Here is a 26,545-nt window from a genome sequence, read left to right on the forward strand (position 1 = left end):
AGGTGGCGCACACGAGTCCACATATTCACCATATCAATACACCACTATGGATCCGCTCCCGTCTCCCTACGAGAACGCCATCCATAGCACTCACGCTTATCTTGCATATTTTAGAGTATCCACTTTCACTTGTCTATGAACTGATATAAGCAACCCAGAAGTCCTTTACCGCGGACACGGCTATTCGAATAGATGATGTTAACCCTGCAGGGGTGTACTTCTTCACACACGCTCTCACCACTTACCGCCGTTTACACGACATGTACTCGGCAACCTTCAAGCGGAAGCCCAACGTGGGTGTCGGCCACGGCCTGCCTAAACACTCGAGTCTCTAGTCCAGGTTTATCGCCTATTCGGGTTCCATCCATGAGGAGATCCGGCCGGAGTTTCGCTCACAGCCCCAAACGATGTGAACAGGGTTCCGTGACACCAAACGGGCGCCCGGTATACCCGGCCACGTGCCTACCGCATCACAGCCCACCCCTCCGGTCAGCGCTGCCCACGGCCTCCAGCATACTACAAACACCAGAAACTACTTGCAACTCCTGGACAGAGGACAAGGGTGATTAAGAAGCCGAGAGGGTCCATTGGTTTCGGGCCCAATGCGTGGTAGTAGCTGAATCATGGATCACAAACACAGAACTCAGTTCCTGAGGACGGCTTCAATGAGACAACCCACCATGTACTCCTACATGGCCTCTCACCGCTACCTTTACCAAATCGTGTTCACACACTTAGCTCACACACAGTAGGACATGTTCACACACCTCTGATTCATTCCCGATGAATCAGACCTGACACAACTCTAAGCAGTAGCAGGCATGACAAACAAGCAAGAATGAGTAGGCACAACAGGGCTCAAACAACTCCTACTCATGCTAGTGGGTTTCATCTATTTACTGTGGAATGACAGGACATGCAGAGGATAAAGGGGTTCAGCTACCGCAGCAAGTAACAGATGAATCGTTGTTGTCCTAATGCAGTAAAAGAGAGCAGGAGCGAGAGAGTGGGATTATATCAGAATGAACAAGGGTGTTTTGCTTGCCTGGCACTTCTGAAGATAATATAGCTCTTCATCGGTGTCATCGATCACATCGCCGGTACAACGTCTATCGAGGGGGAACAACACCGGTAAACACAGAAGAAACACGATCAATGCAATGCACAATATGATGCATGCTATGACATGGCAATATGAATGTGTTTTGGGCTAATGCACCTAGCTATGATTTAAATGAAGTTGGTTTGAATACATGATTCAAACTCCAACTCCATATATGATTATTTAAATGCCCTTTATTTGTTTTGTCCAAAACAGAGGACAAACATTGTTCAAACATGCATGAAAATGGTACAGATGGATTCCTTGAATTTTTCTGATAATTTTTCATATATAATTTATTTAATTTGGAGTTACGGTTGAATTTCTATGAATTTTAGAAGTTTATACAATTTTTTGGAATTTCCTGATTATTTATAAAATAAACTAAATTCCAGAAAAGGAATATTGCGTCAGCATGGCGTTGGCATGACGTCAGCAGGTCAACAGGGGCTGGTCCGGTCAAACCTGACCAGTGGGGCCCACTGGTCAGTGACTCAGGTGACTAACAGAGTTAATTAATTCTAACTAATCAAATTAATAGCCACGGGGCCCACTGTCAGTGTCAGCAGGGGTAATTAGTTTAACTAATTCAATTAGTACTAATCCTAATTAACTAACAGAGCAATTAGCACTAATTAAAATCCTACACTAATTCAGTCAAAGGCCGGCCCCACATGTCATGGACACAGGGGGGGTCCCGCCGTGGTCAAAGTGGGTCAAACCCACCGGCGACATGACGCCGGCGAGGCCAGAGACAGCGGCGCGAACCGGAAACGCGCTACAGGGCACGGGCGAGGCCGTGCTTGGGCTCGTTGGAGAGCCCTTGCTGGTGCGCATCGAACGGTGGTGGTGGTCGTGCCTGTGGTGGCCGGTACCGACGACGGCGAGCTCGTGAGCGGCGGCCGGAGTTCGGGTGCGGTCGGGTTCGGCGCTGCTGCTCGCAAACGAGGGAGCTGAGGCGGTGGAGGGGCTCTACGGGTCACTGGGGTCATCAGGAGCACTCGGAGGCAACGAGCGCAGGTGGAGGAGCTCGGGAGCACGAAGCTCACCGGCCATGGCGGACGGCGGCCTCGGGTGCTCGTGGGGCGGCAGCTACAGGGCATGCGCGAGAGAGAGAGGTGAGGGGAAAGGAAGAGGGGCTCACGGCGGACTCGCAGAGAAGCTCAATGGGCTCGGGGAAGCTTCTGCGACGGAGAATTGACGGCGGCGATCTCCGGTGGCCGACGAGGGGAACGGCGGTGCTTGCGACGTCCAGGGGCTTCCAGCGTCGGACGGCTCGGTGAGGAGGAAGAGAGGGACGAGGCGAAGCCCGTGGGCGTGTCGGAGAGGCGAGGCGGTGGCTGTGGCCGCGGTGAACGGCGTCGGTGGCGACGGCCGTGCGTGTGAGAGAGAGACAAAGGAGGGGATGAGGCGAGGGAGAGTGCGAGAGGGAGTCGGGGCAGCATGGCGTCATCCAGGCACGGGGTCAGGGAGGAGGACGAGCCTCCAGCGTGAAGCAGGAGGTGGCCAGAGCAGGGTGGAGGTGGCGCGCGCGGCGGCGTCGCGGTGTCCCTCCTCTGCCTACTGGCACGAGGAGGAAGGCGACAGGGGGAGGCGCCTGGTGGGTTGGGCCGCACCGGTGGGCTGCCAGCACAGGAGCTGGGCCGGTTGCTGGCGCCAGGTGGGGCGCTAGGTGGGCTGCAGGTAGGTGGCCCAGGTAGGCTTCTGCTCTTTTTTTATATTTCTGTTCTGTTTTCTTTTATTTAATCTTTTGCCACTGTTTTGAATTTAAAATAATCCAAACAATGCCAAAAACTCCTCTGAATATTTTTATTTTGCTAGATGGACTTTTCCAAAAGCTCATAAAATATTTCAGGGGTATTTGAAATTATATTCTAATTATATGAATATAATTCAAATTCAAATAGCTAATGATTTAAATTCAAAGTCCCAAGATTAAGTCCTTAAAAATGTTCAATATTTTGGTTGGGACCAGAACCCTTTCCAAAAATTATCAAACATTTAAGAAGAGCATTTTGGAACAATGAATGAGATTTTAGGGTTTTTGCCCTTCTTTTATTTAGGGTTTTGAGGCTTCCAAATTTCCCCAGTTTAAGTTTTCAGAAATTTAAACATGATGCAAACACTAGGCAGCACCAGAAGCTAGGGATGTGACAACTCGCCCCCACTAAACAAGAATCTCGTCCCGAGATTCAAGCGTAGGGTAAGATGAAGGGGAAACGAAACTAGTACAATCTTCACGATCCAGGTTGCACTTCAAATGAACGTTGTTTCAATCACCATCTTTGTCTCGATGTCTTCCTGTGAGAACTCCAGCTAACATGACGAGAAGAGGGAAGGAAAACTCTAGAAGAATCTATCTTCTCGAAGACCGAACAACTCAGGATCAACTCATGGGATGAGACATTGTCACATCTCTCAAGCTGAGACACGAAGCATACATCTGAGGAAATGGAGTGAGACAGATGACGAGGGCTCACTAGGTAGACAACAATTCCACACCTAAGAAGGTGGTAAACGATTGTCAACGTAGCGAGGAGTTGAGTTGCCATGATACCACGACGAAACATCCTGGAGGAGGGTGATTCGTAGATTATCCCCTTAAGTGGCAAAAAGAATTACCTTTGATTCAGAGATCATTGAGACTCTTTAAACCAGCCTAAGGCAATTCTCGAGCGATCGTTTGGAGGGGGTCGGTAGAATGGCATACTCGGACTTGGATGATGTGGATTACCTTGTTGAAGACAACGTAATGGATGATTTTGCTTACCACCGGAAATGGAAGAGACCCATGGTAGAATGGCACAATGGCGGTGCAAGCTGGGAATAGAATGCAAATGCTGGGAATGATTCTGGTAACTGGGGAAGAACCCAACAATAGAGAGTGAATTCACTGTTTGAAAGGTCATAGCATTGCCGAGGAAACTGAGAGGAATCCCAGTTAGAGCCGATGATAACACGTAGCGCTTGTGCGTGCTCTCAAGAACTTGAGCATTTCCACAATCATCAAGGTTTTATCAACATCCGTGTCAAGGGTGCTGACAACACAACATACTACCATGATGAATAGCGATGGACAATGCAGATGCAAAGGAGGATAACACTTTCTCAGATTTCACCTTAGCGAGGCCAAGGGAACGAAATCTGGATGATCGACCGAGAGACATTTAGCACTCCTCTTCTAATGTTCTCCTTGATGTGCTAGTCTAACCCATTCATAGATATGGTTTGATATCTAGAACATCAAGTAAAAAGGTCGGACTTCGGAACACAGAAATCCATAGGGGCAACTAGGGAGTAAATCCTACGAAATCCCTATGGGGAGGTGGCCAACTTCCTCAAATCAAGATACTACAACAGGAGGTCTTCCGGCTGGGTGTGTTGGCCACGACATCCACTTTACCGGTTATCGCGAGACCAATATTATAGTTCTTGGGAAATGTTCCAACCATCACATCTGCCTGAGATTCAGATCTGGTTGGTGTCAGAATATTCCAGACTCATCAAGTCTAGAAAGAAAAATGAAAGTTTACAACACAAATCGACGAGACGGCGTTGTGAGATTCTCGGGGAATGAACTACGATAGTAAGCTCCAAAACATGAGTTGGTTCTGCTACAAACATGTGAACACGTTGTCCCAGACAAGCATGGCCACGTAGTAGTCTTATAATTAAACACTACCGAGTTCAGGTGGAGAACCATCATCGAGGATATCGAAGTCTTTACGCAAGTCCATGGATTAGATCCCAAGCATAGACTTATTTTCCTTGAACAAGTCAATCAGTGGCTTAGTGTGCTAGGGACACATATAGAATGAAGGTTGCAAGCCTCCAGACTACAGAATACTTCGCACGTGTGCATGACTGATTTGGGATGATTCCAAAGGAAACAAAACAATCTTCCTCGAATCCACGGCGGCAACTTGCATCAAATGCACATGAACTAGAGGAAGTCACTTCTTACATCCGAACATATGCTTCATGAGCTAGCATGAACAAATGCTTTCAAAAGTTTTTCAACACTAGCTTAATGTTCAGCAAAATTATGGAGAAGACAAGGATGTTGTCAATGGGCTCAACAACAATTCATCTGGGTTTCCTTTCAAAAGGAATTCCATAGTTAAGTGAACAAGTGATAGCATTGGTCAGACCCAAAAGATATAATGGTGTATGCTCGAGGGATCAACCACGAGTAAGACAACATTACGAGCATCGTTGGTACTGATTTGATTTGACGATAGCCCACACTCAAATCAAAGGATTGATAAGACAATAGGTCCAGCAACTGATCACAGGGACCAATCGATGAAGATATCATCTTTCTTCAACACACTCTACACAAGAATATCCCTTTGGAACGAACTAAGTTAGGCAAGCTTTTATCTTCCAATTCTCCAAGTTGTTGTCTAGCTTAACCAACTAGCTCAGGGATATCCAACACAGATTCTTGGAGAAAGGGTGGTTCACAAGAAACCAACTTGATCACGAGTTCAACATAACAGTCAGGAAACAACCCGGTAACACTTCCAAGGAGATATTTGGAAAGTCATGAACCACCGATATGTTAGTAAGCTCGAGAACAATCTTGCTTTTTGAGGCAAGACGATATGATCAATAGAGCGAAGATTTGAAATAATCCTAACTCATCGATCGAGGAGTGCACCGAGAACAAGGACTAGGTAGCACAATCAGTCTTAGGGTGACGATTCAATAATCAACACGCTAAGAATGAGGTTATCGTCCATTTAACTACCAAGCAACAGAGTTGCTAGCAGTATTGATTTCACACGCCATGATTCATTTGTCGGCATTCCGGTTACAATAACACAGGAACCGAGGAATGAACAATGATGGCAAGAAGTATCACTGTACCAAGAGTTCATAGGATGGTGTGCAATTCCTATAACAATCCCAATATAAAAGATGGTAATACTCCAAGGTAGAACAGGGCAAAAGCTGGATTGGCATTTTGATCTGCGGAGTACAATTGTTTTAACCCAATCCTAGATATGGAAGAGGTACTGGAGTTTGTTTCTCCTAGTCATTCCGCGATAGAATGGCTTGACGGACCACAAGAGTAATAGGCATCGATAAACGAACGCACGCATACTCTTGACTATCAATTGATAGACGAAGGTCAGTAGACAGCTAAAGAGGGACAACTCAAAGGAACATATAACTTTTTGAGTTGTGGATGCGTAGATTAGTATGTCGAACCAGGTTCAACATAATTCTTCCGGATAACCCATGCAGAAAGATTGAGCTGGCAGAGTCACAATATAGCATGGAGAACTCATCAAGAGCACTCTAGTTGTGATCGTTCAGTTCAACGAGGAACTTCTGCCATAAGTAGTTCATGGTATTTGGAAGAAGAAGATACCACGGACTTCAAGGACTATCGCAAAGGTTACTAATAACCTAAGGGAGCTAGCAATTACTATCAACATGAAGTAAGTAGGGTGAATCTCGGGTTCAAAACCCAAGGAGTAGAATACCTACTACTAAGTGGCATCATGGGATGCTTTCGAGAATAAAAGCCAGAATCATCACACTGGGACACAAAACATGGCTAGACTACTAGATGATCCCCTGAGACACCTAGGGTCATGATAATAACTCCAACATAAAGGTCGAGGCAGTAGAGTACCTCAACTCAACAATTTGTGTGATTAACCTGGCCTAAAAGACATTGAAACCAGAGGAAAAGGATTTTGCAAATGCATCAAACTCTTTGGAAACCTGGGATGACTCAGACAGCATAACGGCTGTAAATGCTCAGAAAAGATTTGAGACATTCACAAAAATGGTGGCATAACCACTCAGAAGCACAATATCAAGGTCTCGAGATCAATAATTAACATACAGAGGTAGAAACTGAACTAAGGCTTAATCCAACAATCTTATAAGTCTACGGATTAGTAACACGTGATCCTGATGGAAAGAAGAGATAGCCTAGTTCTTAATCCCCGTAGAAGAGAAGATGATGACTCAGATCAGAAGGCCATGAGGTATAAGGAGTAAAAAGAGCCTTACGTTCCATCCCACAATCAATTCCCTTATATAACTAAAGAATTTCTAGAATCAACTTCGACCAGTTTGGCTTGGTAATCCTACAGGCAGTCAAGCTCTGATACCAAAGCTGTCAGGACCCCGACTCAATGCCACATCGATCTAGCATGTAACACCTCATATCACTTTGCGGCCTCACGCACGGTATTCCCACAGGTGTCGCCTTACCTTTGCCCGGGACCGTTTGCGCCTTTTGGCACACGTATATGATAGTGTCGCTAGCATCCATATGATAAGGAGCCCGGGCTGACATGGCTAGTCGTAAAACCAAAGTGGCACTAACTTACAGGGACAGGCATCCATGACCCAGCATCGAACGTGTCGGTTATCAGCGAGTGAATCCAGGCTGTAGCACTGGGCTAGCAGGACTCCGGTGAACCGGGCTGTAGCGGGCTAACAGGACTCCGGTATTCATCGCGTGACATTTCCCCGAAGGGACAGACACAGGAACGAAGAAGGACACATGCCGGCCAGCCTAAGTGTTCCGGAGCAGTAGCAAGCTACCATGGCTCAGTGGAAACACTAGGAGACATTTCCCGGTAAGAGAGGCTACTAAGGATAAACAACTAGATAGCCAGATCCCACACATACCAAGCATTTCAATAACATACACACAATATGCTCGATATGTGCAAATACAACATGGCATCACAACATGACTCTACGACTCAAGTATTTATTCAATAGGCTCCGAGGAGCGAGATATTACAAACAGGGGTCTCATGACCCAACATTCAGAGCATACAAGTCAAAGCACATGCGGAAGCTTAACATGTCTGAGTATAGACAACTATAAAATGAAAAAGGCTGAGAAGCCTGACTATCTACCAGATCCTGCCGAGGGCACAAGATCATAGCTGAGGTAACAAGCTAAACACCGAAGTCCACGCGGTACTACTAGCGAGACCGAAGTCTCTCTACAAAAACATAAAATAGGCGAACGTGAGTACAAATGTACCCAGCAAGACTTACATCAGAACTAACTACATATGCATCATTATCAACAAAGGGATGGTGGGGGTTTAACTGCAGCAAGCCAGCTTTGACTCGGTGGCTATCCTGAACTACGACTGCAAGTAACTCTTTTGAGGTGGCGCACACGAGTCCACATATTCACCATATCAATACACCACTATGGATCCGCTCCCGTCTCCCTACGAGAACGCCATCCATAGCACTCACGCTTATCTTGCATATTTTAGAGTATCCACTTTCACTTGTCTATGAACTGATATAAGCAACCCAGAAGTCCTTTACCGCGGACACGGCTATTCGAATAGATGATGTTAACCCTGCAGGGGTGTACTTCTTCACACACGCTCTCACCACTTACCGCCGTTTACACGACATGTACTCGGCAACCTTCAAGCGGAAGCCCAACGTGGGTGTCGGCCACGGCCTGCCTAAACACTCAAGTCTCTAGTCTAGGTTTATCGCCTATTCGGGTTCCATCCATGAGGAGATCCGGCCGGAGTTTCGCTCACAGCCCCAAACGATGTGAACAGGGTTCCCGAGACACCAAACGGGCGCCCGGTACACCGTGCCACGTGCCTACCGCATCACAGCCCACCCCTCCGGTCAGCGCTGCCCACGGCCTCCAGCATACTACAAACACCAGAAACTACTTGCAACTCCTGGACAGAGGACAAGGGTGATTAAGAAGCCGAGAGGGTCCATTGGTTTCGGGCCCAATGCGTGGTAGTAGCTGAATCATGGATCACAAACACAGAACTCAGTTCCTGAGGACGGCTTCAATGAGACAACCCACCATGTACTCCTACATGGCCTCTCACCGCTACCTTTACCAAATCGTGTTCACACACTTAGCTCACACACAGTAGGACATGTTCACACACCTCTGATTCATTCCCGATGAATCAGACCTGACACAACTCTAAGCAGTAGCAGGCATGACAAACAAGCAAGAATGAGTAGGCACAACAGGGCTCAAACAACTCCTACTCATGCTAGTGGGTTTCATCTATTTACTGTGGAATGACAGGTCATGCAGAGGATAAAGGGGTTCAGCTACCGCAGCAAGTAACAGATGAATCGTTGTTGTTCTAATGCAGTAAAAGAGAGCAGGAGCGAGAGAGTGGGATTATATCGGAATGAACAAGGGTGTTTTGCTTGCCTGGCACTTCTGAAGATAATATAGCTCTTCATCGGTGTCATCGATCACATCGCCGGTACAACGTCTATCGAGGGGGAACAACACCGGTAAACAGAGAAGAAACACGATCAATGCAATGCACAATATGATGCATGCTATGACATGGCAATATGAATGTGTTTTGGGCTAATGCACCTAGCTATGATTTAAATGAAGTTGGTTTGAATACATGATTCAAACTCCAACTCCATATATGATTATTTAAATGCCCTTTATTTGTTTTGTCCAAAACAGAGGACAAACATTGTTCAAACATGCATGAAAATGGTACAGATGGATTCCTTGAATTTTTCTGATAATTTTTCATATATAATTTATTTAATTTGGAGTTACGGTTGAATTTCTATGAATTTTAGAAGTTTATACAATTTTTTGGAATTTCCTGATTATTTATAAAATAAACTAAATTCCAGAAAAGGAATATTGCGTCAGCATGGCGTTGGCATGACGTCAGCAGGTCAACAGGGGCTGGTCCGGTCAAACCTGACCAGTGGGGCCCACTGGTCAGTGACTCAGGTGACTAACAGAGTTAATTAATTCTAACTAATCAAATTAATAGCCACGGGGCCCACTTTCAGTGTCAGCAAGGGTAATTAGTTTAACTAATTCAATTAGTACTAATCCTAATTAACTAACAGAGCAATTAGCACTAATTAAAATCCTACACTAATTCAGTCAAAGGCCGGCCCCACATGTCATGGACACAGGGGGGGTCCCGCCGTGGTCAAAGTGGGTCAAACCCACCGGCGACATGACGCCGGCGAGGCCCGAGACAGCGGCGCGAACCGGAAACGCGCTACAGGGCACGAGCGAGGCGGTGCTTGGGCTCGTTGGAGAGCCCTTGCTGGTGCGCATCGAACGGTGGTGGTGGCCGTGCCTGTGGTGGCCGGTACCGACGACGGCGAGCTCGTGAGCGGCGGCCGGAGTTCGGGTGCGGTCGGGTTCGGCGCTGCTGCTCGCAAACGAGGGAGCTGAGGCGGTGGAGGGGCTCTACGGGTCACTGGGGTCATCAGGAGCACTCGGAGGCAACGAGCACGGGTGGAGGAGCTCGGGAGCACGAAGCTCACCGGCCATGGCGGACGGCAGCCTCGGGTGCTCGTGGGGCGGCAGCTACAGGGCATGCGCGAGAGAGAGAGGAGAGGGGAAAGGAAGAGGGGCTCACGGCGGACTCGCAGAGCAGCTCAATGGGCTCGGGGAAGCTTCTGCGACGGAGAATTGACGGCGGCGATCTCCGGTGGCCGACGAGGGGAACGGCGGTGCTTGCGACGTCCAGGGGCTTCCGGCGTCGGACGGCTCAGTGAGGAGGAAGAGAGGGACGAGGCGGAGCCCGTGGGCGTGTCAGAGAGGCGAGGCGGTGGCTGTGGCCGCGGCGAACGGCGTCGGTGGCGACGGCCGTGCGTGTGAGAGAGAGACAGAGGAGGTGATGAGGCGAGGGAGAGTGCGAGAGGGAGTCGGGGCAGCGTGGCGTCATCCAGGCACGGGGTCAGGGAGGAGGACGAGCCTCCAGCGCGAAGCAGGAGGTGGCCAGAGCAGGGTGGAGGTGGCGCGCGCGGCGGCGTCGCGGTGTCCCTCCTCTGCCTACTGGCACGAGGAGGAAGGCGACAGGGGGAGGCGCCTGGTGGGTTGGGCCGCACCGGTGGGCTGCCAGCACAGGAGCTGGGCCGGTTGCTGGCGCCAGGTGGGGCGCTAGGTGGGCTGCAGGTAGGTGGCCCAGGTAGGCTTCTGCTCTTTTTTTATATTTCTGTTCTGTTTTCTTTTATTTAATCTTTTGCCACTGTTTTGAATTTAAAATAATCCAAACAATGCCAAAAACTCCTCTGAATATTTTTATTTTGCTAGATGGACTTTTCCAAAAGCTCATAAAATATTTCACGGGTATTTGAAATTATATTCTAATTATATGAATATAATTCAAATTCAAATAGCTAATGATTTAAATTCAAAGTCCCAAGATTAAGTCCTTAAAAATGTTCAATATTTTGGTTGGGACCAGAACCCTTTCCAAAAATTATCAAACATTTAATAAGAGCATTTTGGAACAATGAATGAGATTTTAGGGTTTTTGCCCTTCTTTTATTTAGGGTTTTGAGGCTTCCAAATTTCCCCAGTTTAAGTTTTCAGAAATTTAAACATGATGCAAACACTAGGCAGCACCAGAAGCTAGGGATGTGACAACTCGCCCCCACTAAACAAGAATCTCGTCCCGAGATTCAAGCGTAGGGTAAGATGAAGGGGAAACGAAACTAGTACAATCTTCACGATCCAGGTTGCACTTCAAATGAACGTTGTTTCAATCACCATCTTTGTCTCGACGTTTTCCTCTGAGAACTCCAGCTAACATGACGAGAAGAGGGAAGGAAAACTCTAGAAGAATCTATCTTCTTGAAGACCGAACAACTTAGGATCAACTCATGGGATGAGACATTGTCACATCTCTCGAGCTGAGACACGAAGCATACATCTGAGGAAATGGAGTGAGACAGATGACGAGGGCTCACTAGGTAGACAACAATTCCACACCTAAGAAGGTGGTAAACGATTGTCAACGTAGCGAGGAGTTGAGTTGCCATGATACCACGACGAAACATCCTGGAGGAGGGTGATTCGTAGATTATCCCCTTAAGTGGCAAAAAGAATTACCTTTGATTCAGAGATCATTGAGACTCTTTAAACCAGCCTAAGGCAATTCTCGAGCGATCGTTTGGAGGGGGTCGGTAGAATGGCATACTCGGACTTGGATGATGTGGATTACCTTGTTGAAGACAACGTAATGGATGATTTTGCTTACCACCGGAAATGGAAGAGACCCATGGTAGAATGGCACAATGGCGGCGCAAGCTGGGAACAGAATGCAAATGCTGGGAATGATTCTGGTAACTGGGGAAGAACCCAACAATAGAGAGTGAATTCACTGTTTGAAAGGTCATAGCATTGCCGAGGAAACTGAGAGGAATCCCAGTTAGAGCCGATGATAACACGTAGCGCTTGTGCGTGCTCTCAAGAACTTGAGCATTTCCACAATCATCAAGGTTTTATCAACATCCGTGTCAAGGGTGCTGACAACACAACATACTACCATGATGAATAGCGATGGACGATGCAGATGCAAAGGAGGATAACACTTTCTCAGATTTCACCTTAGCGAGGCCAAGGGAACGAAATCTGGATGATCGACCGAGAGACATTTAGCACTCCTCTTCTAATGTTCTCCTTGATGTGCTAGTGTAACCCATTCATAGATATGGTTTGATATCTAGAACATCAAGTAAAAAGGTCGGACTTCGGAACACAGAAATCCATAGGGGCAACTAGGGAGTAAATCCTACGAAATCCCTATGGGGAGGTGGCCAACTTCCTCAAATCAAGATACTACAACAGGAGGTCTTCCGGCTGGGTGTGTTGGCCACGATATCCACTTTACCGGTTATCGCGAGACCAATATTATAGTTCTTGGGAAATGTTCCAACCATCACATCTGCCTGAGATTCAGATCTGGTTGGTGTCAGAATATTCCAGACTCATCAAGTCTAGAAAGAAAAATGAAAGTTTACAACACAAATCGACGAGACGGCGTTGTGAGATTCTCGGGGAATGAACTACGATAGTAAGCTCCAAAACATGAGTTGGTTCTGCTACAAACATGTGAACACGTTGTCCCAGACAAGCATGGCCACGTAGTAGTCTTATAATTAAACACTACCGAGTTCAGGTGGAGAACCATCATCGAGGATATCGAAGTCTTTACGCAAGTCCATGGATTAGATCCCAAGCATAGACTTATTTTCCTTGAACAAGTCAATCAGTGGCTTAGTGTGCTAGGGACACATATAGAATGAAGGTTGCAAGCCTCCAGACTACAGAATACTTCGCACGTGTGCATGACTGATTTGGGATGATTCCAAAGGAAACAAAACAATCTTCCTCGAATCCACGGCGGCAACTTGCATCAAATGCACATGAACTAGAGGAAGTCACTTCTTACATCCGAACATATGCTTCATGAGCTAGCATGAACAAATGCTTTCAAAAGTTTTTCAACACTAGCTTAATGTTCAGCAAAATTATGGAGAAGACAAGGATGTTGTCAATGGGCTCAACAACAATTCATCTGGGTTTCCTTTCAAAAGGAATTCCATAGTTAAGTGAACAAGTGATAGCATTGGTCAGACCCAAAAGATATAATGGTGTATGCTCGAGGGATCAACCACGAGTAAGACAACATTACGAGCATCGTTGGTACTGATTTGATTTGACGATAGCCCACACTCAAATCAAAGGATTGATAAGACAATAGGTCCAGCAACTGATCACAGGGACCAATCGATGAAGATAGCATCTTTCTTCAACACACTCTACACAAGAATATCCCTTTGGAACGAACTAAGTTAGGCAAGCTTTTATCTTCCAATTCTCCAAGTTGTTGTCTAGCTTAACCAACTAGCTCAGGGATATCCAACACAGATTCTTGGAGAAAGGGTGGTTCACAAGAAACCAACTTGATCACGAGTTCAACATAACAGTCAGGAAACAACCCGGTAACACTTCCAAGAAGATATTTGGAAAGTCACGAACCACCGATATGTTAGTAAGCTCGAGAACAATCTTGCTTTTTGAGGCAAGACGATATGATCAATAGAGCGAAGATTTGAAATAATCCTAACTCATCGATCGAGGAGTGCACCGAGAACAAGGACTAGATAGCACAATCAGTCTTAGGGTGACGATTCAATAATCAACACGCTAAGAATGAGGTTATCGTCCATTTAACTACCAAGCAACAGAGTTGCTAGCAGTATTGATTTCACACGCCATGATTCATTTGTCGGCATTCCGGTTACAATAACACAGGAACCGAGGAATGAACAATGATGGCAAGAAGTATCACTGTACCAAGAGTTCATAGGATGGTGTGCAATTCCTATAACAATCCCGATATAAAAGATGGTAATACTCCAAGGTAGAACAGGGCAAAAGCTGGATTGGCATTTTGATCTGCGGAGTACAATTGTTTTAACCCAATCCTAGATATGGAAGAGGTACTGGAGTTTGTTTCTCCTAGTCATTCCGTGATAGAATGGCTTGACGGACCACAAGAGTAATAGGCATCGATAAACGAACGCACGCATACTCTTGACTATCAATTGATAGACGAAGGTCAGTAGACAGCTAAAGAGGGACAACTCAAAGGAACATATAACTTTTTGAGTTGTGGATGCGTAGATTAGTATGTCGAACCAGGTTCAACATAATTCTTCCGGATAACCCATGCAGAAAGATTGAGCTGGCAGAGTCACAATATAGCATGGAGAACTCATCAAGAGCACTCTAGTTGTGATCGTTCAGTTCAACGCGGAACTTCTGCCATAAGTAGTTCATGGTATTTGGAAGAAGAAGATACCACGGACTTCAAGGACTATCGCAAAGGTTACTAATAACCTAAGGGAGCTAGCAATTACTATCAACATGAAGTAAGTAGGGTGAATCTCGGGTTCAAAACCCAAGGAGTAGAATACCTACTACTAAGTGGCATCACGGGATGCTTTCGAGAATAAAAGCCAGAATCATCACACTGGGACACAAAACATGGCTAGACTACTAGATGATCCCCTGAGACACCTAGGGTCATGATAATAACTCCAACATAAAGGTCGAGGCAGTAGAGTACCTCAACTCAACAATTTGTGTGATTAACCTGGCCTAAAAGACATTGAAACCAGAGGAAAAGGATTTTGCAAATGCATCAGACTCTTTGGAAACCTGGGATGACTCGGACAGCATAACGGCTGTAAATGCTCAGAAAAGATTTGAGACATTCACAAAAATGGTGGCATAACCACTCAGAAGCACAATATCAAGGTCTCGAGATCAATAATTAACATACAGAGGTAGAAACTGAACTGTGGCTTAATCCAACAATCTTATAAGTCTACGGATTAGTAACACGTGATCCTGATGGAAAGAAGAGATAGCCTAGTTCTTAATCCCCGTAGAAGAGAAGATGATGACTCAGATCAGAAGGCCATGAGGTATAAGGAGTAAAAAGAGCCTTACGTTCCATCCCACAATCAATTCCCTTATATAACTAAAGAATTTCTAGAATCAACTTCGACCAGTTTGGCTTGGTAATCCTACAGGCAGTCAAGCTCTGATACCAAAGCTGTCAGGACCCCGACTCAATGCCACATCGATCTAGCATGTAACACCTCATATCACTTTGCGGCCTCACGCACGGTATTCCCACGGGTGTCGCCTTACCTTTGCCCGGGACCGTTTGCGCCTTTTGGCACACGTATATGACAGTGTCGCTAGCATCCATATGATAAGGAGCCCGGGCTGACATGGCTAGTCGTAAACCCAAAGTGGCACTAACTTACAGGGACAGGCATCCATGACCCAGCATCGAACGTGTCGGTCATCAGCGAGTGAATCCAGGCTGTAGCACTGGGCTAGCAGGACTCCGGTGAACCGGGCTGTAGCGGGCTAACAGGACTCCGGTATTCATCGCGTGACATTTCCCCGAAGGGACAGACACAGGAACGAAGAAGGACACATGCCGGCCAGCCTAAGTGTTCCGGAGCAGTAGCAAGCTACCATGGCTCAGTGGAAACACTAGGAGACATTTCCCGGTAAGAGAGGCTACTAAGGATAAACAACTAGATAGCCAGATCCCACACATACCAAGCATTTCAATAACATACACACAATATGCTCGATATGTGCAAATACAACATGGCATCACAACATGACTCTACGACTTAAGTATTTATTCAATAGGCTCCGAGGAGCGAGATATTACAAACAGGGGTCTCATGACCCAACATTCAGAGCATACAAGTCAAAGCACATGCGGAAGCTTAACATGTCTGAGTATAGACAACTATAAAATGAAAAAGGCTGAGAAGCCTGACTATCTACCAGATCCTGCCGAGGGCACAAGATCGTAGCTGAGGTAACAAGCTAAACGCCGAAGTCCACGCGGTACTACTAGCGAGACCGAAGTCTCTCTACAAAAACATAAAATAGGCAAACGTGAGTACAAATGTACCCAGCAAGACTTACATCAGAACTAACTACATATGCATCATTATCAACAAAGGGATGGTGGGGGTTTAACTGCAGCAAGCCAGCTTTGACTCGGTGGCTATCCTGAACTACGACTGCAAGTAACTCTTTTGAGGTGGCGCACACGAGTCCACATATTCACCATATCAATACACCACTATGGATCCGCTCCCGTCTCCCTACGAGAACGCCATCCATAGCACTCACGCTTATCTTGCGTATTTTAGAGTATCCACTTTCACTTGTCTATGAACTGATATAAGCAACCCAGAAGTCCTTTACCGCGAACACGGCTATTCGAATAGATGATGTTAACCCTGCAGGGGTGTACTTCTTCACACACGCTCTCACCACTTACCGCCGTTTACACGACATGTACTCGGCAACCTTCAAGCGGAAGCCCAACGTGGGTGTCGGCCACGGCCTGCCTAAACACTCAAGTCTCTAGTCCAGGTTTATCGCCTATTCGGGTTCCATCCATGAGGAGATCCGGCCGGAGTTTTGCTCACAGCCCCAAACGATGTGAACAGGGTTCCCGAGACACCAAACGGGCGCCCGGTACACCATGCCACGTGCCTACCGCATCACAGCCCACCCCTCCGGTCAGCGCTGCCCACGGCCTCCAGCATACTACAAACACCAGAAACTACTTACAACTCCTTGACAGAGGACAAGGGTGATTAAGAAGCCGAGAGGGTCCATTGGTTTCGGGCCCAATGCGTGGTAGTAGCTGAATCATGGATCACAAACACAGAACTCAGTTCCTGAGGACGGCTTCAATGAGACAACCCACCATGTACTCCTACATGGCCTCTCACCGCTACCTTTACCAAATCGTGTTCACACACTTAGCTCACACACAGTAGGACATGTTCACACACCTCTGATTCATTCTCGATGAATCAGACCTGACACAACTCTAAGCAGTAGCAGGCATGACAAACAAGCAAGAATGAGTAGGCACAACAGGGCTCAAACAACTCCTACTCATGCTAGTGGGTTTCATCTATTTACTGTGGAATGACAGGTCATGCAGAGGATAAAGGGATTCAGCTACCGCAGCAAGTAACAGATGAATCGTTGTTGTCCTAATGCAGTAAAAGAGAGCAGGAGCGAGAGAGTGGGATTATATCGGAATGAACAAGGGTGTTTTGCTTGCCTGGCACTTCTGAAGATAATATAGCTCTTCATCGGTGTCATCGATCACATCGCCGGTACAACGTCTATCGAGGGGGAACAACACCGGCAAACACAGAAGAAACACGATCAATGCAATGCATAATATGATGCATCCTATGACACGGCAATATGAATGTGTTTTGGGCTAATGCACCTAGCTATGATTTAAATGAAGTTGGTTTGAATACATGATTCAAACTCCAACTCCATATATGATTATTTAAATGCCCTTTATTTATTTTGTCCAAAACAGAGGACAAACATTGTTCAAACATGCATGAAAATGGTACAGATGGATTCCTTGAATTTTTCTGATAATTTTTCATATATAATTTATTTAATTTGGAGTTACGGTTGAATTTCTATGAATTTTAGAACTTTATACAATTTTCTAGAATTTCCTGATTATTTATAAAATAAACTAAATTCCAGAAAAGGAATATTGCGTCAGCATGGCGTTGGCATGACGTCAGCAGGTCAACAGGGGCTGGTCCGGTCAAACCTGACCAGTGGGGCCCACTGGTCAGTGACTCAGGTGACTAACAGAGTTAATTAATTCTAACTAATCAAATTAATAGCCACGGGGCCCACTGTCAGTGTCAGCAGGGGTAATTAGTTTAACTAATTCAATTAGTACTAATCCTAATTAACTAACAGAGCAATTAGCACTAATTAAAATCCTACACTAATTCAGTCAAAGGCCGGCCCCACATGTCATGGACACAGGGGGGGTCCCGCCGTGGTCAAAGTGGGTCAAACCCACCGGCGACATGACGCCGGCGAGGCCCGAGACGGCGGCGCGAACCGGAAACGCGCTACAGGGCACGGGCGAGGCCGTGCTTGGGCTCGTTGGAGAGCCCTTGCTGGTGCGCATCGAATGGTGGTGGTGGCCGTGCCTGTGGTGGCCGGTACCGACGACGGCGAGCTCGTGAGCGGCGGCCGGAGTTCGGGTGCGGTCGGGTTCGGCACTGCTGCTCGCAAACGAGGGAGCTGAGGCGCTGGAGGGGCTCTACGGGTCACTGGGGTCATCAGGAGCACTCGGAGGCAACGAGCGCAGGTGGAGGAGCTCGGGAGCACGAAGCTCACCGGCCATGGCGGACGGCGGCCTCGGGTGCTCGTGGGGCGGCGGCTACAGGGCATGCGCGAGAGAGAGAGGTGAGGGGAAAGGAAGAGGGGATCACGGCGGACTCGCAGAGCGGCTCAATGGGCTCGGGGAAGCTTCTGCGACGGAGAATTGACGGCGGCGATCTCCGGTGGCCGACGAGGGGAACGGCGGTGCTTGCGACGTCCAGGGGCTTCCGGCGTCGGACGGCTCGGTGAGGAGGAAGAGAGGGACGAGGCGGAGCCCATGGGCGTGTCGGAGAGGCGAGGCGGTGGCTGTGGCCGCGGCGAACGGCGTCGGTGGCGACGGCCGTGCGTGTGAGAGAGAGACAGAGGAGGGGATGAGGCGAGGAAGAGTGCGAGAGGGAGTCGGGGCAGCGTGGCGTCATCCAGGCACGGGGTCAGGGAGGAGGACGAGCCTCCAGCGCGAAGCAGGAGGTGGCCAGAGCAGGGTGGAGGTGGCGCGCGCGGCGGCGTCGCGGTGTCCCTCCTCTGCCTACTGGCACGAGGAGGAAGGCGACAGGGGGAGGCGCCTGGTGGGCTGGGCGCACCGATGGGCTGCCAGCACAGGAGCTGGGCCGGTTGCTGGCGCCAGGTGGGGCGCTAGGTGGGCTGCAGGTAGGTGGCCCAGGTAGGCTTCTGCTCTTTTTTTATATTTCTGTTCTGTTTTCTTTTATTTAATCTTTTGCCACTGTTTTGAATTTAAAATAATCCAAACAATGCCAAAAACTCCTCTGAATATTTTTATTTTGCTAGATGGACTTTTCCAAAAGCTCATAAAATATTTCAGGGGTATTTGAAATTATATTCTAATTATATGAATATAATTCAAATTCAAATAGCTAATGATTTAAATTCAAAGTCCCAAGATTAAGTCCTTAAAAATGTTCAATATTTTGGTTGGGACCAGAACCCTTTCCAAAAATTATCAAACATTTAAGAAGAGCATTTTGGAACAATGAATGAGATTTTAGGGTTTTTGCCCTTCTTTTATTTAGGGTTTTGAGGCTTCTAAATTTCTCCAGTTTAAGTTTTCAGAAATTTAAACATGATGCAAACACTAGGCAGCACCAGAAGCTAGGGATGTGACATCAGATTAAAACAACCACTTTGGCACGTGCATACACATACTCCTATGAGTACATTCGATATACTGAGCCGGCACAATATTTTGGAATTGATGAAGTCATCACGGACGCCTTCATAATTGACGAGAACGTCTCCTTCCGCTGAACGCAAATCGTCATAAGACCTAAAGTAAATTCGGAAAAATGCGACCACCAGTACAAGTCTAGGACATGAACTCTAATGGGTTGATTTCACCACAAGAACATAACCATTTGAGCTACATTTAGTTCACCGCGTTTGAAATAGTAGTGAGTTTGCATGTGCCCTCGTACATTTTCATCACGTCCACTCTCTCTTTCTCTCTGAAAGTGCTCTCCTGCTCCAAAATGAAAATGCACCTAGGTGAACAGTACATTCTGGAAAAATGGCAAAAATTAACTGAAAATACTTTGAATTTTTTAGCACACGGTCTTGAGTGTTCTTCCTACAAATAAATTTTCATAAAGAAATCACATTCATAGAACTTTGGGTATAAAAAACAAAACAGACGGTCCAAAATGCTTCAAAGATGATCTTTTTAGAGTACTAATTTTGTTTATTTGTTCTGTACACATTAAATGTTATCTCTTAGCGAAACTGCATGGAAGTAGAACATTCGTACATGTGTGTTGTAAAAGCATGGATTTTTCAAATTTATTTATTTTAGTTCATATTTCTCATCTTCTCTCTTGGTCCTTTTTGTCGTAGCCAATATTTTATGTCCATCAACTTCTCCAGCACCAATATTTATGTTTATGTCCTAGTGCAGTGGCGGAGCTATGTTGGAGCCAACCTGTGCTCTGGCCCGCCCTGTCCAGTTGAAACGCGGCTCAACTAGCCAGTCAAGTGTCCTTGTCTATCTCTTTCTACGCTTTCTTCTTCAGGTTGGCCCGCCCAAGGAATCCACTGTAGCTCCGCCAGTGTCCTAGTGTTGCTCATGTGTTCATCATTATCCAAGATGAGGTCGCACTACTCGCCTAGTGACCATAAGTTGAGGTTCATGTGGATCCTCTATATCCTCGAGTGTTGTTTTTCATGTGTCCCCCTTATCCTCGAGTGTTTAATGTATGCTCACCTACCATACAATTAATGCTAGATAATAAATTATATACTGTAATATTGATTCAGTCTACTAAACTACATATAGTAGACACTACTTCAACTGATCACACATAGACTGAATTTGATAAGATTCAACACCGTTCAATTTACATCCACCTGCAAGAAGCATATTTAAAATGTGTGCCCTCCCCTCTCTTCTACCCCAACTAACTCGTACCGGGTTGCGTTTGATTCATAACAAAAAACATTTCTAAATAACATGTAGGTCATCAAGCCACCAAGCAGCTATTTAAATTCTACAGATCTGCGAATGCACGGGCATGTACAATTGTGCTATCTTAATTTTATTTGTGTCGCATAGGATAAATGCTTAGGTGAAGAAAAGAGAAACCAAAGAAATGACTTTACCTTCTCTCTTTTTATTTTTTTGAAAAAGACAACAATAACTTTATTAATTAGAAACAATGGTTACATCATCTATAAAAATAGATACATTATTTTCTATAAGCTCCTCGAACTAATCCCTTGCCACGAAACATTTCACTAACCTAGCAAGTTCGCAGGCCATAAAAAAGCAATTATCAAAAATTGTCGCCGCCACTCCGCAGAAAGTCCTTTGTTCTTCATTGTGTTAATGATTTCCATGTTATCAAAGTTAATAACGAGACGATTGCAACCTGCCTTTTGTGCCAGCAATAAGTCAAATCTAAGCACCAACACTTTCGTTGTCAGTACATCAGCACACCAATCAATCTTTCAATTTCCGGCAACAATAAATTTTCCTTTGTCATCCGTGAATACAGCATCGGCTGCGCCTCTAAACAGATCATGATCAAAGGAAGCATCGACATTCAACTTAACAAACCCTATAGGAGGTCTACTCCATCCTCCATTTCTCCTAGTTGCATTAGGGGAGCAGACATTTACATAGTTTGCCGTTATAGCACGAATTCCCATAAACCAACTTGTTTCTTAAAACCATGAATACCAAGCGGTTATAGCGATCAATTCACATGCATTCTAAAAACCCATTATAGATATTCTTGATCTCGCATGAGGAGTAATAATTCAAGGATTGCCTCTCCCGCACGATCAACAACACAAGCTTTTTTAACCGCCTCGTACATCCCCAACTTATCCCACACCTTTTTTGCCTTCTGACACAATATAGAAACAACACGTGTTTTGCATCCTCTCGGCCTTCTTTTAATGATAAGAGATGATCTCTTAGCAACAATTCTCTCACCATATTTTTAGGAATTACAGATAAGATTAAGAGACCGCCCATTGTACATCATCTTTTTTATCATCTCTACACTACAAGCCAAGATTAAGATAAGATTGTCTTACCAATCTCTGTACATGCTCTACCAGACAAAGTAGTATGTGAATTTACGAATTTAAAGCGTCACGGCACACTCATGTCCCAAAAATTCACGTCCCCTCAGATTACCACTACATAATTTTGAGACGACAATGTTGTAAAGAGTGTGATGTGATCACATGCAAATCAGCATGTCTGGACGGATGGGCAAGACAATAGACAACCGCATGATGCTGCGTTCCACAATATAAAGCATTTATGAACTTCATCTGGACGGATGGGCAAGACAATAGACAACCGCATGCAATATAAAGCATTTATCAACTCTTCTGTTAGAAGTATGTTGGTACCATCAGGTATCAACTGGCAAAAAATATTTGAAAATAACTGCTCCTTGGAGAAATGCTTTTGCAGCAGAGGAAGAAAACAAAAGAGATTGTACCCAAGGTATGATGGGAGACAACCCTAGTAGCAAAAATATACAACGGAAGCCATTATTTCAATCGCTTCTGCTTAAAGCCTCAACGTTGCAATAAAAAGAAGAAACAATGGTCATCAGTTGACGACGTCCAGGACCAGCTTGCGGGACTTGAGGACGGACCACCTCATGCGACGGTAGTATGCGGCTTGGAGAAGAGCAAGTGACAGTAGGAAGATCCATTTGACACCCATCTAGAAGAAAAAAAATGATGTAGGTATTAGGCACATCAGAACAATGGAAAACTAAAACAGTGTGTAACTTTTACATGAGTAAAGTGTCAGGCAGTTACCAGTTTCCTCTCTTCCATTTCAGGCTCAGCAGCCCACGACAAGAATGACACAACATCCTTGCCCATCTGCGATAGAAATTTAATGCTTCGGTGTTAGCACAATAAGACAACAATTTACGCATTAAGGGCTCAACAAAGGTTTAAACGACATACCTGGGCTTCAGTTGCAGGAGTACCATCTTCATACTCAATAGCCCCATCCATAAGCATCTTAGGCATGGCTATGGCACCACCAGGGAAGTAGGGATTGTAATGCAGACCCTCACGAATCTACAATTTAATCAGTCAGAGTAAGTTTACTAATGCCAAAAGAGTCTATTAGCAGCCTCTTGCTAACTATTACAACAGAGGAGAAATTACAAAAAAAAAGTAAACAGTACAAAAAATTACAGGTTTACAACAATTATTATAGTTAGCAGCCTCTTGCTAGATGATAGACAAAAGAAGCTTTTTCAGTAAGTGTATAAAGTACTGCAAACATCATAGAATATATTCAGCAGAAACAATAAACATTGGCAGGGAAGGTAAATAAGTCTTCTTAGGCTAGCCAAAAATCCTAATTTTGGAATGTATTCGTGTGTTGGTGTGAAATGTATCCATATGATTGCATACCATGTGCCTTAGCAACTTTAATGCAGGTACAGAGAGAGAATGAATACAGAAAGAAAGTACAAACCTAAGCTACACGATGGAGCCAAAAGGCATACAGGAGGCTTACCTGAACACCAGCAGGTGGGTCATGGTAACCAGTAAGAAGAGCAAACACGTAGTTCTGGCCATCGTGCCTTGCCTGAGCTCATATGAATCAAATACAGTAAGTTAAAAGTTTGAGATGAAAGATTACACCACTGCAATGCAAAGAGATGGGCTATTATTACCTTCGTGATAAGGCTGAGATCTGGGGGATATGCCCCACCATTTGCAAATCGGGCTGCTTGTTCATTTGGATAAGGCTGCGGGAAGCGATCACTCAGCTTGCCAGGACGTGTGAACATTTCACCCTCATCATTAGGACCATCAACCACTTCAATTTCAGCAGCCATTGCCTTAGTTTCCTCCTCAGTATAGGCCACCCCAACCAAATCACGGTATGAAATCAATGACATGGAGTGACAAGATGCACACACTTGCTGGTAAACTTGATGTCCACGGCGGATTCTGCTCATAGATTTTATTTGTATAAAGCGTTACAGTTCAAAATGAATGCCCTAACTTTTTTTTCACTATCTTACTGGGAAAATACATTAGCACAGCGATATTTTGTTCATAATATTAATCTCAATGTGACACACTAAACACATAGTTCATCTACGAAATAAAAGAAGCACAAATGGGCGACTTACGATGCGTGATCATACGAGCTAAGGATGCCAGCATGCGGCCAGGGGTACTCTGCAGCTGCCAAACCATGCTCAGCTTCATCTGCAGATGCTATCGTACCAAAACTTAAAAGACCAGAAGCACCAACTCCAAGAAGAGCCAATGCTCTCAGTCCAGCAGAGGACTCTTCATGCTTTCCCCGAAATGAAGAAAGCAGAGATGAGCCCTGGAAAAAAAGATTATAATGTTAGAACGAGCAGTCATAGCGCATAAATAGTACTTCCTCCGTCCCATAATAAGTGACTCAACTTTGTACTAACTTTGTACTAAAGTTGGTACAAAGTTGAGTCACTTATTTTGGGACGGAGGGAGTAGTATTAAGTATTAACTAGTTGATGGCTTGACCCAACCGAAAGTCCGGCATTGAGAACTATCCATTCTACTTTACACGAAAAGGTAATCCTGCCAAACGTTTAACCCGCACCCCAAAAAAAACATGCAGCATTTGAGCAATAACTGGTTTCTCTATCAGAAAAAAACTAAATACAGACTAAGCATGCCAAGGATTTATTCCCAGCATATGGAACAGTAATGTCATAACTTCAGTACAACCGTGGAAACTAATAAAACAAATAATAACAGGGCTAGATACTGGACTAGTTTTTCAATAGAATGCATACCAAAGCGGGAGTTCTGAGAAAGCACTTACAGAAGACTGGCTCTGAAGAGTTTTCCTCAGAAGCTGGTTAATGCCCCTGCCGGCAGCCATTCAGGGCTCTGCATCAAAGATTACAAGCTGTGTTATAGAAACAAGTTGGAGTGGTGTGATATCACAAAAGCAACAGACAATAGATGCAAACTTGCCAGCGATAAATTGAATGACTGTGATTGCATTTACATTATCCAAGCCATCATATTGGAGAGGATTGGAAGAAAATTGTGGCACAAAGTACAAACCCAATAATCAGAAGGATATGTTGCAAAATGTTTTTTTTTCTACAACGTCAAGCCCAAATCTCGAAATAAAATTCAGGGCAGTCACTTCAGATTGGAAACTAACAAACCTCAACAGATATTAGATCATACACTGGACCAGGCTTGGCAGTAAAGTATGATGATCTCCACACGAAATGAAGGGGGTAAAACAGGACTGTAACGACCCTAAATGGATCAGATTCACCGAAGTGTGGCGGGTGGCAATTCCATATCTACAGTTCCCAAGCAGTAACACCAATCCCCCGGGAGATCTAAACCGAGACGCGCTATTGGTAACGGTACGACTACGGCGCGACAGCCCAAATGTGTCAGATTCGCAGAGGAAACGGCGCGATCTATCTACGCGCTCGATTACCACTCACCCCCGAGATGTTGACCGGATCGCCCGTGCGCAACCGCGCGACGACCGGAGCAGATCACCAGATCGGGTAATATATTGCTGAAACGGGAGGGACGGGTAGAAAGCAGTGAAGGGCGTAGCACAGTTACCGATTGGGAGCGGACTTGACACGGCGAGGTGGGGCTCCGACGAGCGGCGGCGCGGGGGGTGGGGAGCGGGTGGGAGGGAGGTGGATGGAGGCGCAGGCTTTGTGGCGATGTGAGGAACGCGATGAGAGTGAGGAGGCTTTGGGGGGCATGACGCTGACACGCGGGCCTCTTGCCCCGAGGATCTCGTATGGGCCGTTTGCCTCGGGTAGTCAGGTTGAGCCAAAACCTGGCCATCTGGGCGGACCGTGTTGTCCCGGCCCAAAGGCCTGAGGTCGCGGATCGGTCTCGCACATTGTGTGTTGAAAAGAGCGAAAAGGGGCATTTCTAACCGATCCTAACAGCCAGTATCCGGCGGAGTAATACCTGTGCATTCTATGTCTTGTTTCAAGCTGACTAGAGGGTTGTGTGAGAAGTTGACGTCCATAATCAAAGCTTTCTGGTGGGGCAGTAAACAAGGCCAGCGCAAATCTTATTAGGTCTCTTGGAACACCATGAGCATGCCAAAATATATGGAAGGTTTAGGCTTTCGAGACTTCGAAATCTTTAATCTAGCGCTGTTGGCCAGGCAAGCATGGCGTATACATGAAAACCCGGACTCTCTGAGTGCTAGGATTTTAAAGGCAGTCTATTACCGCAACACAGAATTTTTGTCAGCTGAGTTGGGCAATCACCCATCTCAGATTTGGAGATCAATTTTTGAAGGTCGGGACATATTGAAGGTGGGACTTATCAGGAGGATAAGGACAGGTGCTACGACAAACATCTGGGATATGAATTGGATCCCGAGAGCA

The 26,545-nt window shown here is 45.9% G+C and overlaps 1 protein-coding gene across 1 annotated transcript; it reads right to left on the reverse strand.

Moving 5' to 3' along the window:
• Nucleotides 1-22,459: 22,459 nt before the first annotated feature.
• On the reverse strand, nt 22,460-25,886 carry LOC119328163 (cytochrome c1-2, heme protein, mitochondrial-like). The gene is made up of 8 exons (XM_037601182.1): nt 25,755-25,886; nt 24,979-25,046; nt 24,293-24,495; nt 23,828-24,107; nt 23,668-23,739; nt 23,103-23,219; nt 22,950-23,015; nt 22,460-22,851 (listed from the first exon to the last, which is right to left on the reverse strand). The coding sequence occupies exons 2-8, from the start codon at nt 25,036-25,038 to the stop codon at nt 22,735-22,737; spliced, it is 915 nt and encodes a 304-aa protein (XP_037457079.1). The 5' UTR covers nt 25,039-25,046; nt 25,755-25,886; the 3' UTR covers nt 22,460-22,734.
• Nucleotides 25,887-26,545: the final 659 nt, after the last annotated feature.

Source organism: Triticum dicoccoides, chromosome 7A (genome assembly GCF_002162155.2).
Source record: "Triticum dicoccoides isolate Atlit2015 ecotype Zavitan chromosome 7A, WEW_v2.0, whole genome shotgun sequence".
In the NCBI taxonomy this organism is placed as follows: domain Eukaryota; kingdom Viridiplantae; phylum Streptophyta; class Magnoliopsida; order Poales; family Poaceae; genus Triticum; species Triticum dicoccoides.

What these genes read in the sequence shown, in the direction of transcription:
- LOC119328163 (XM_037601182.1), bottom strand. Translation starts at nt 25,038, where the DNA reads ATGGCTGCCGGCAGGGGCATTAACCAGCTTCTGAGGAAAACTCTTCAG. An exon ending in ATCTCAGCCTTATCACGAAG is followed by an intron (nt 23,740 to 23,827) that starts GTAATAATAGCC and finishes ATATGAGCTCAG; the next exon opens with GCAAGGCACGATGGCCAGAA. An exon ending in CTCCTGCAACTGAAGCCCAG is followed by an intron (nt 23,016 to 23,102) that starts GTATGTCGTTTA and finishes TTTCTATCGCAG; the next exon opens with ATGGGCAAGGATGTTGTGTC.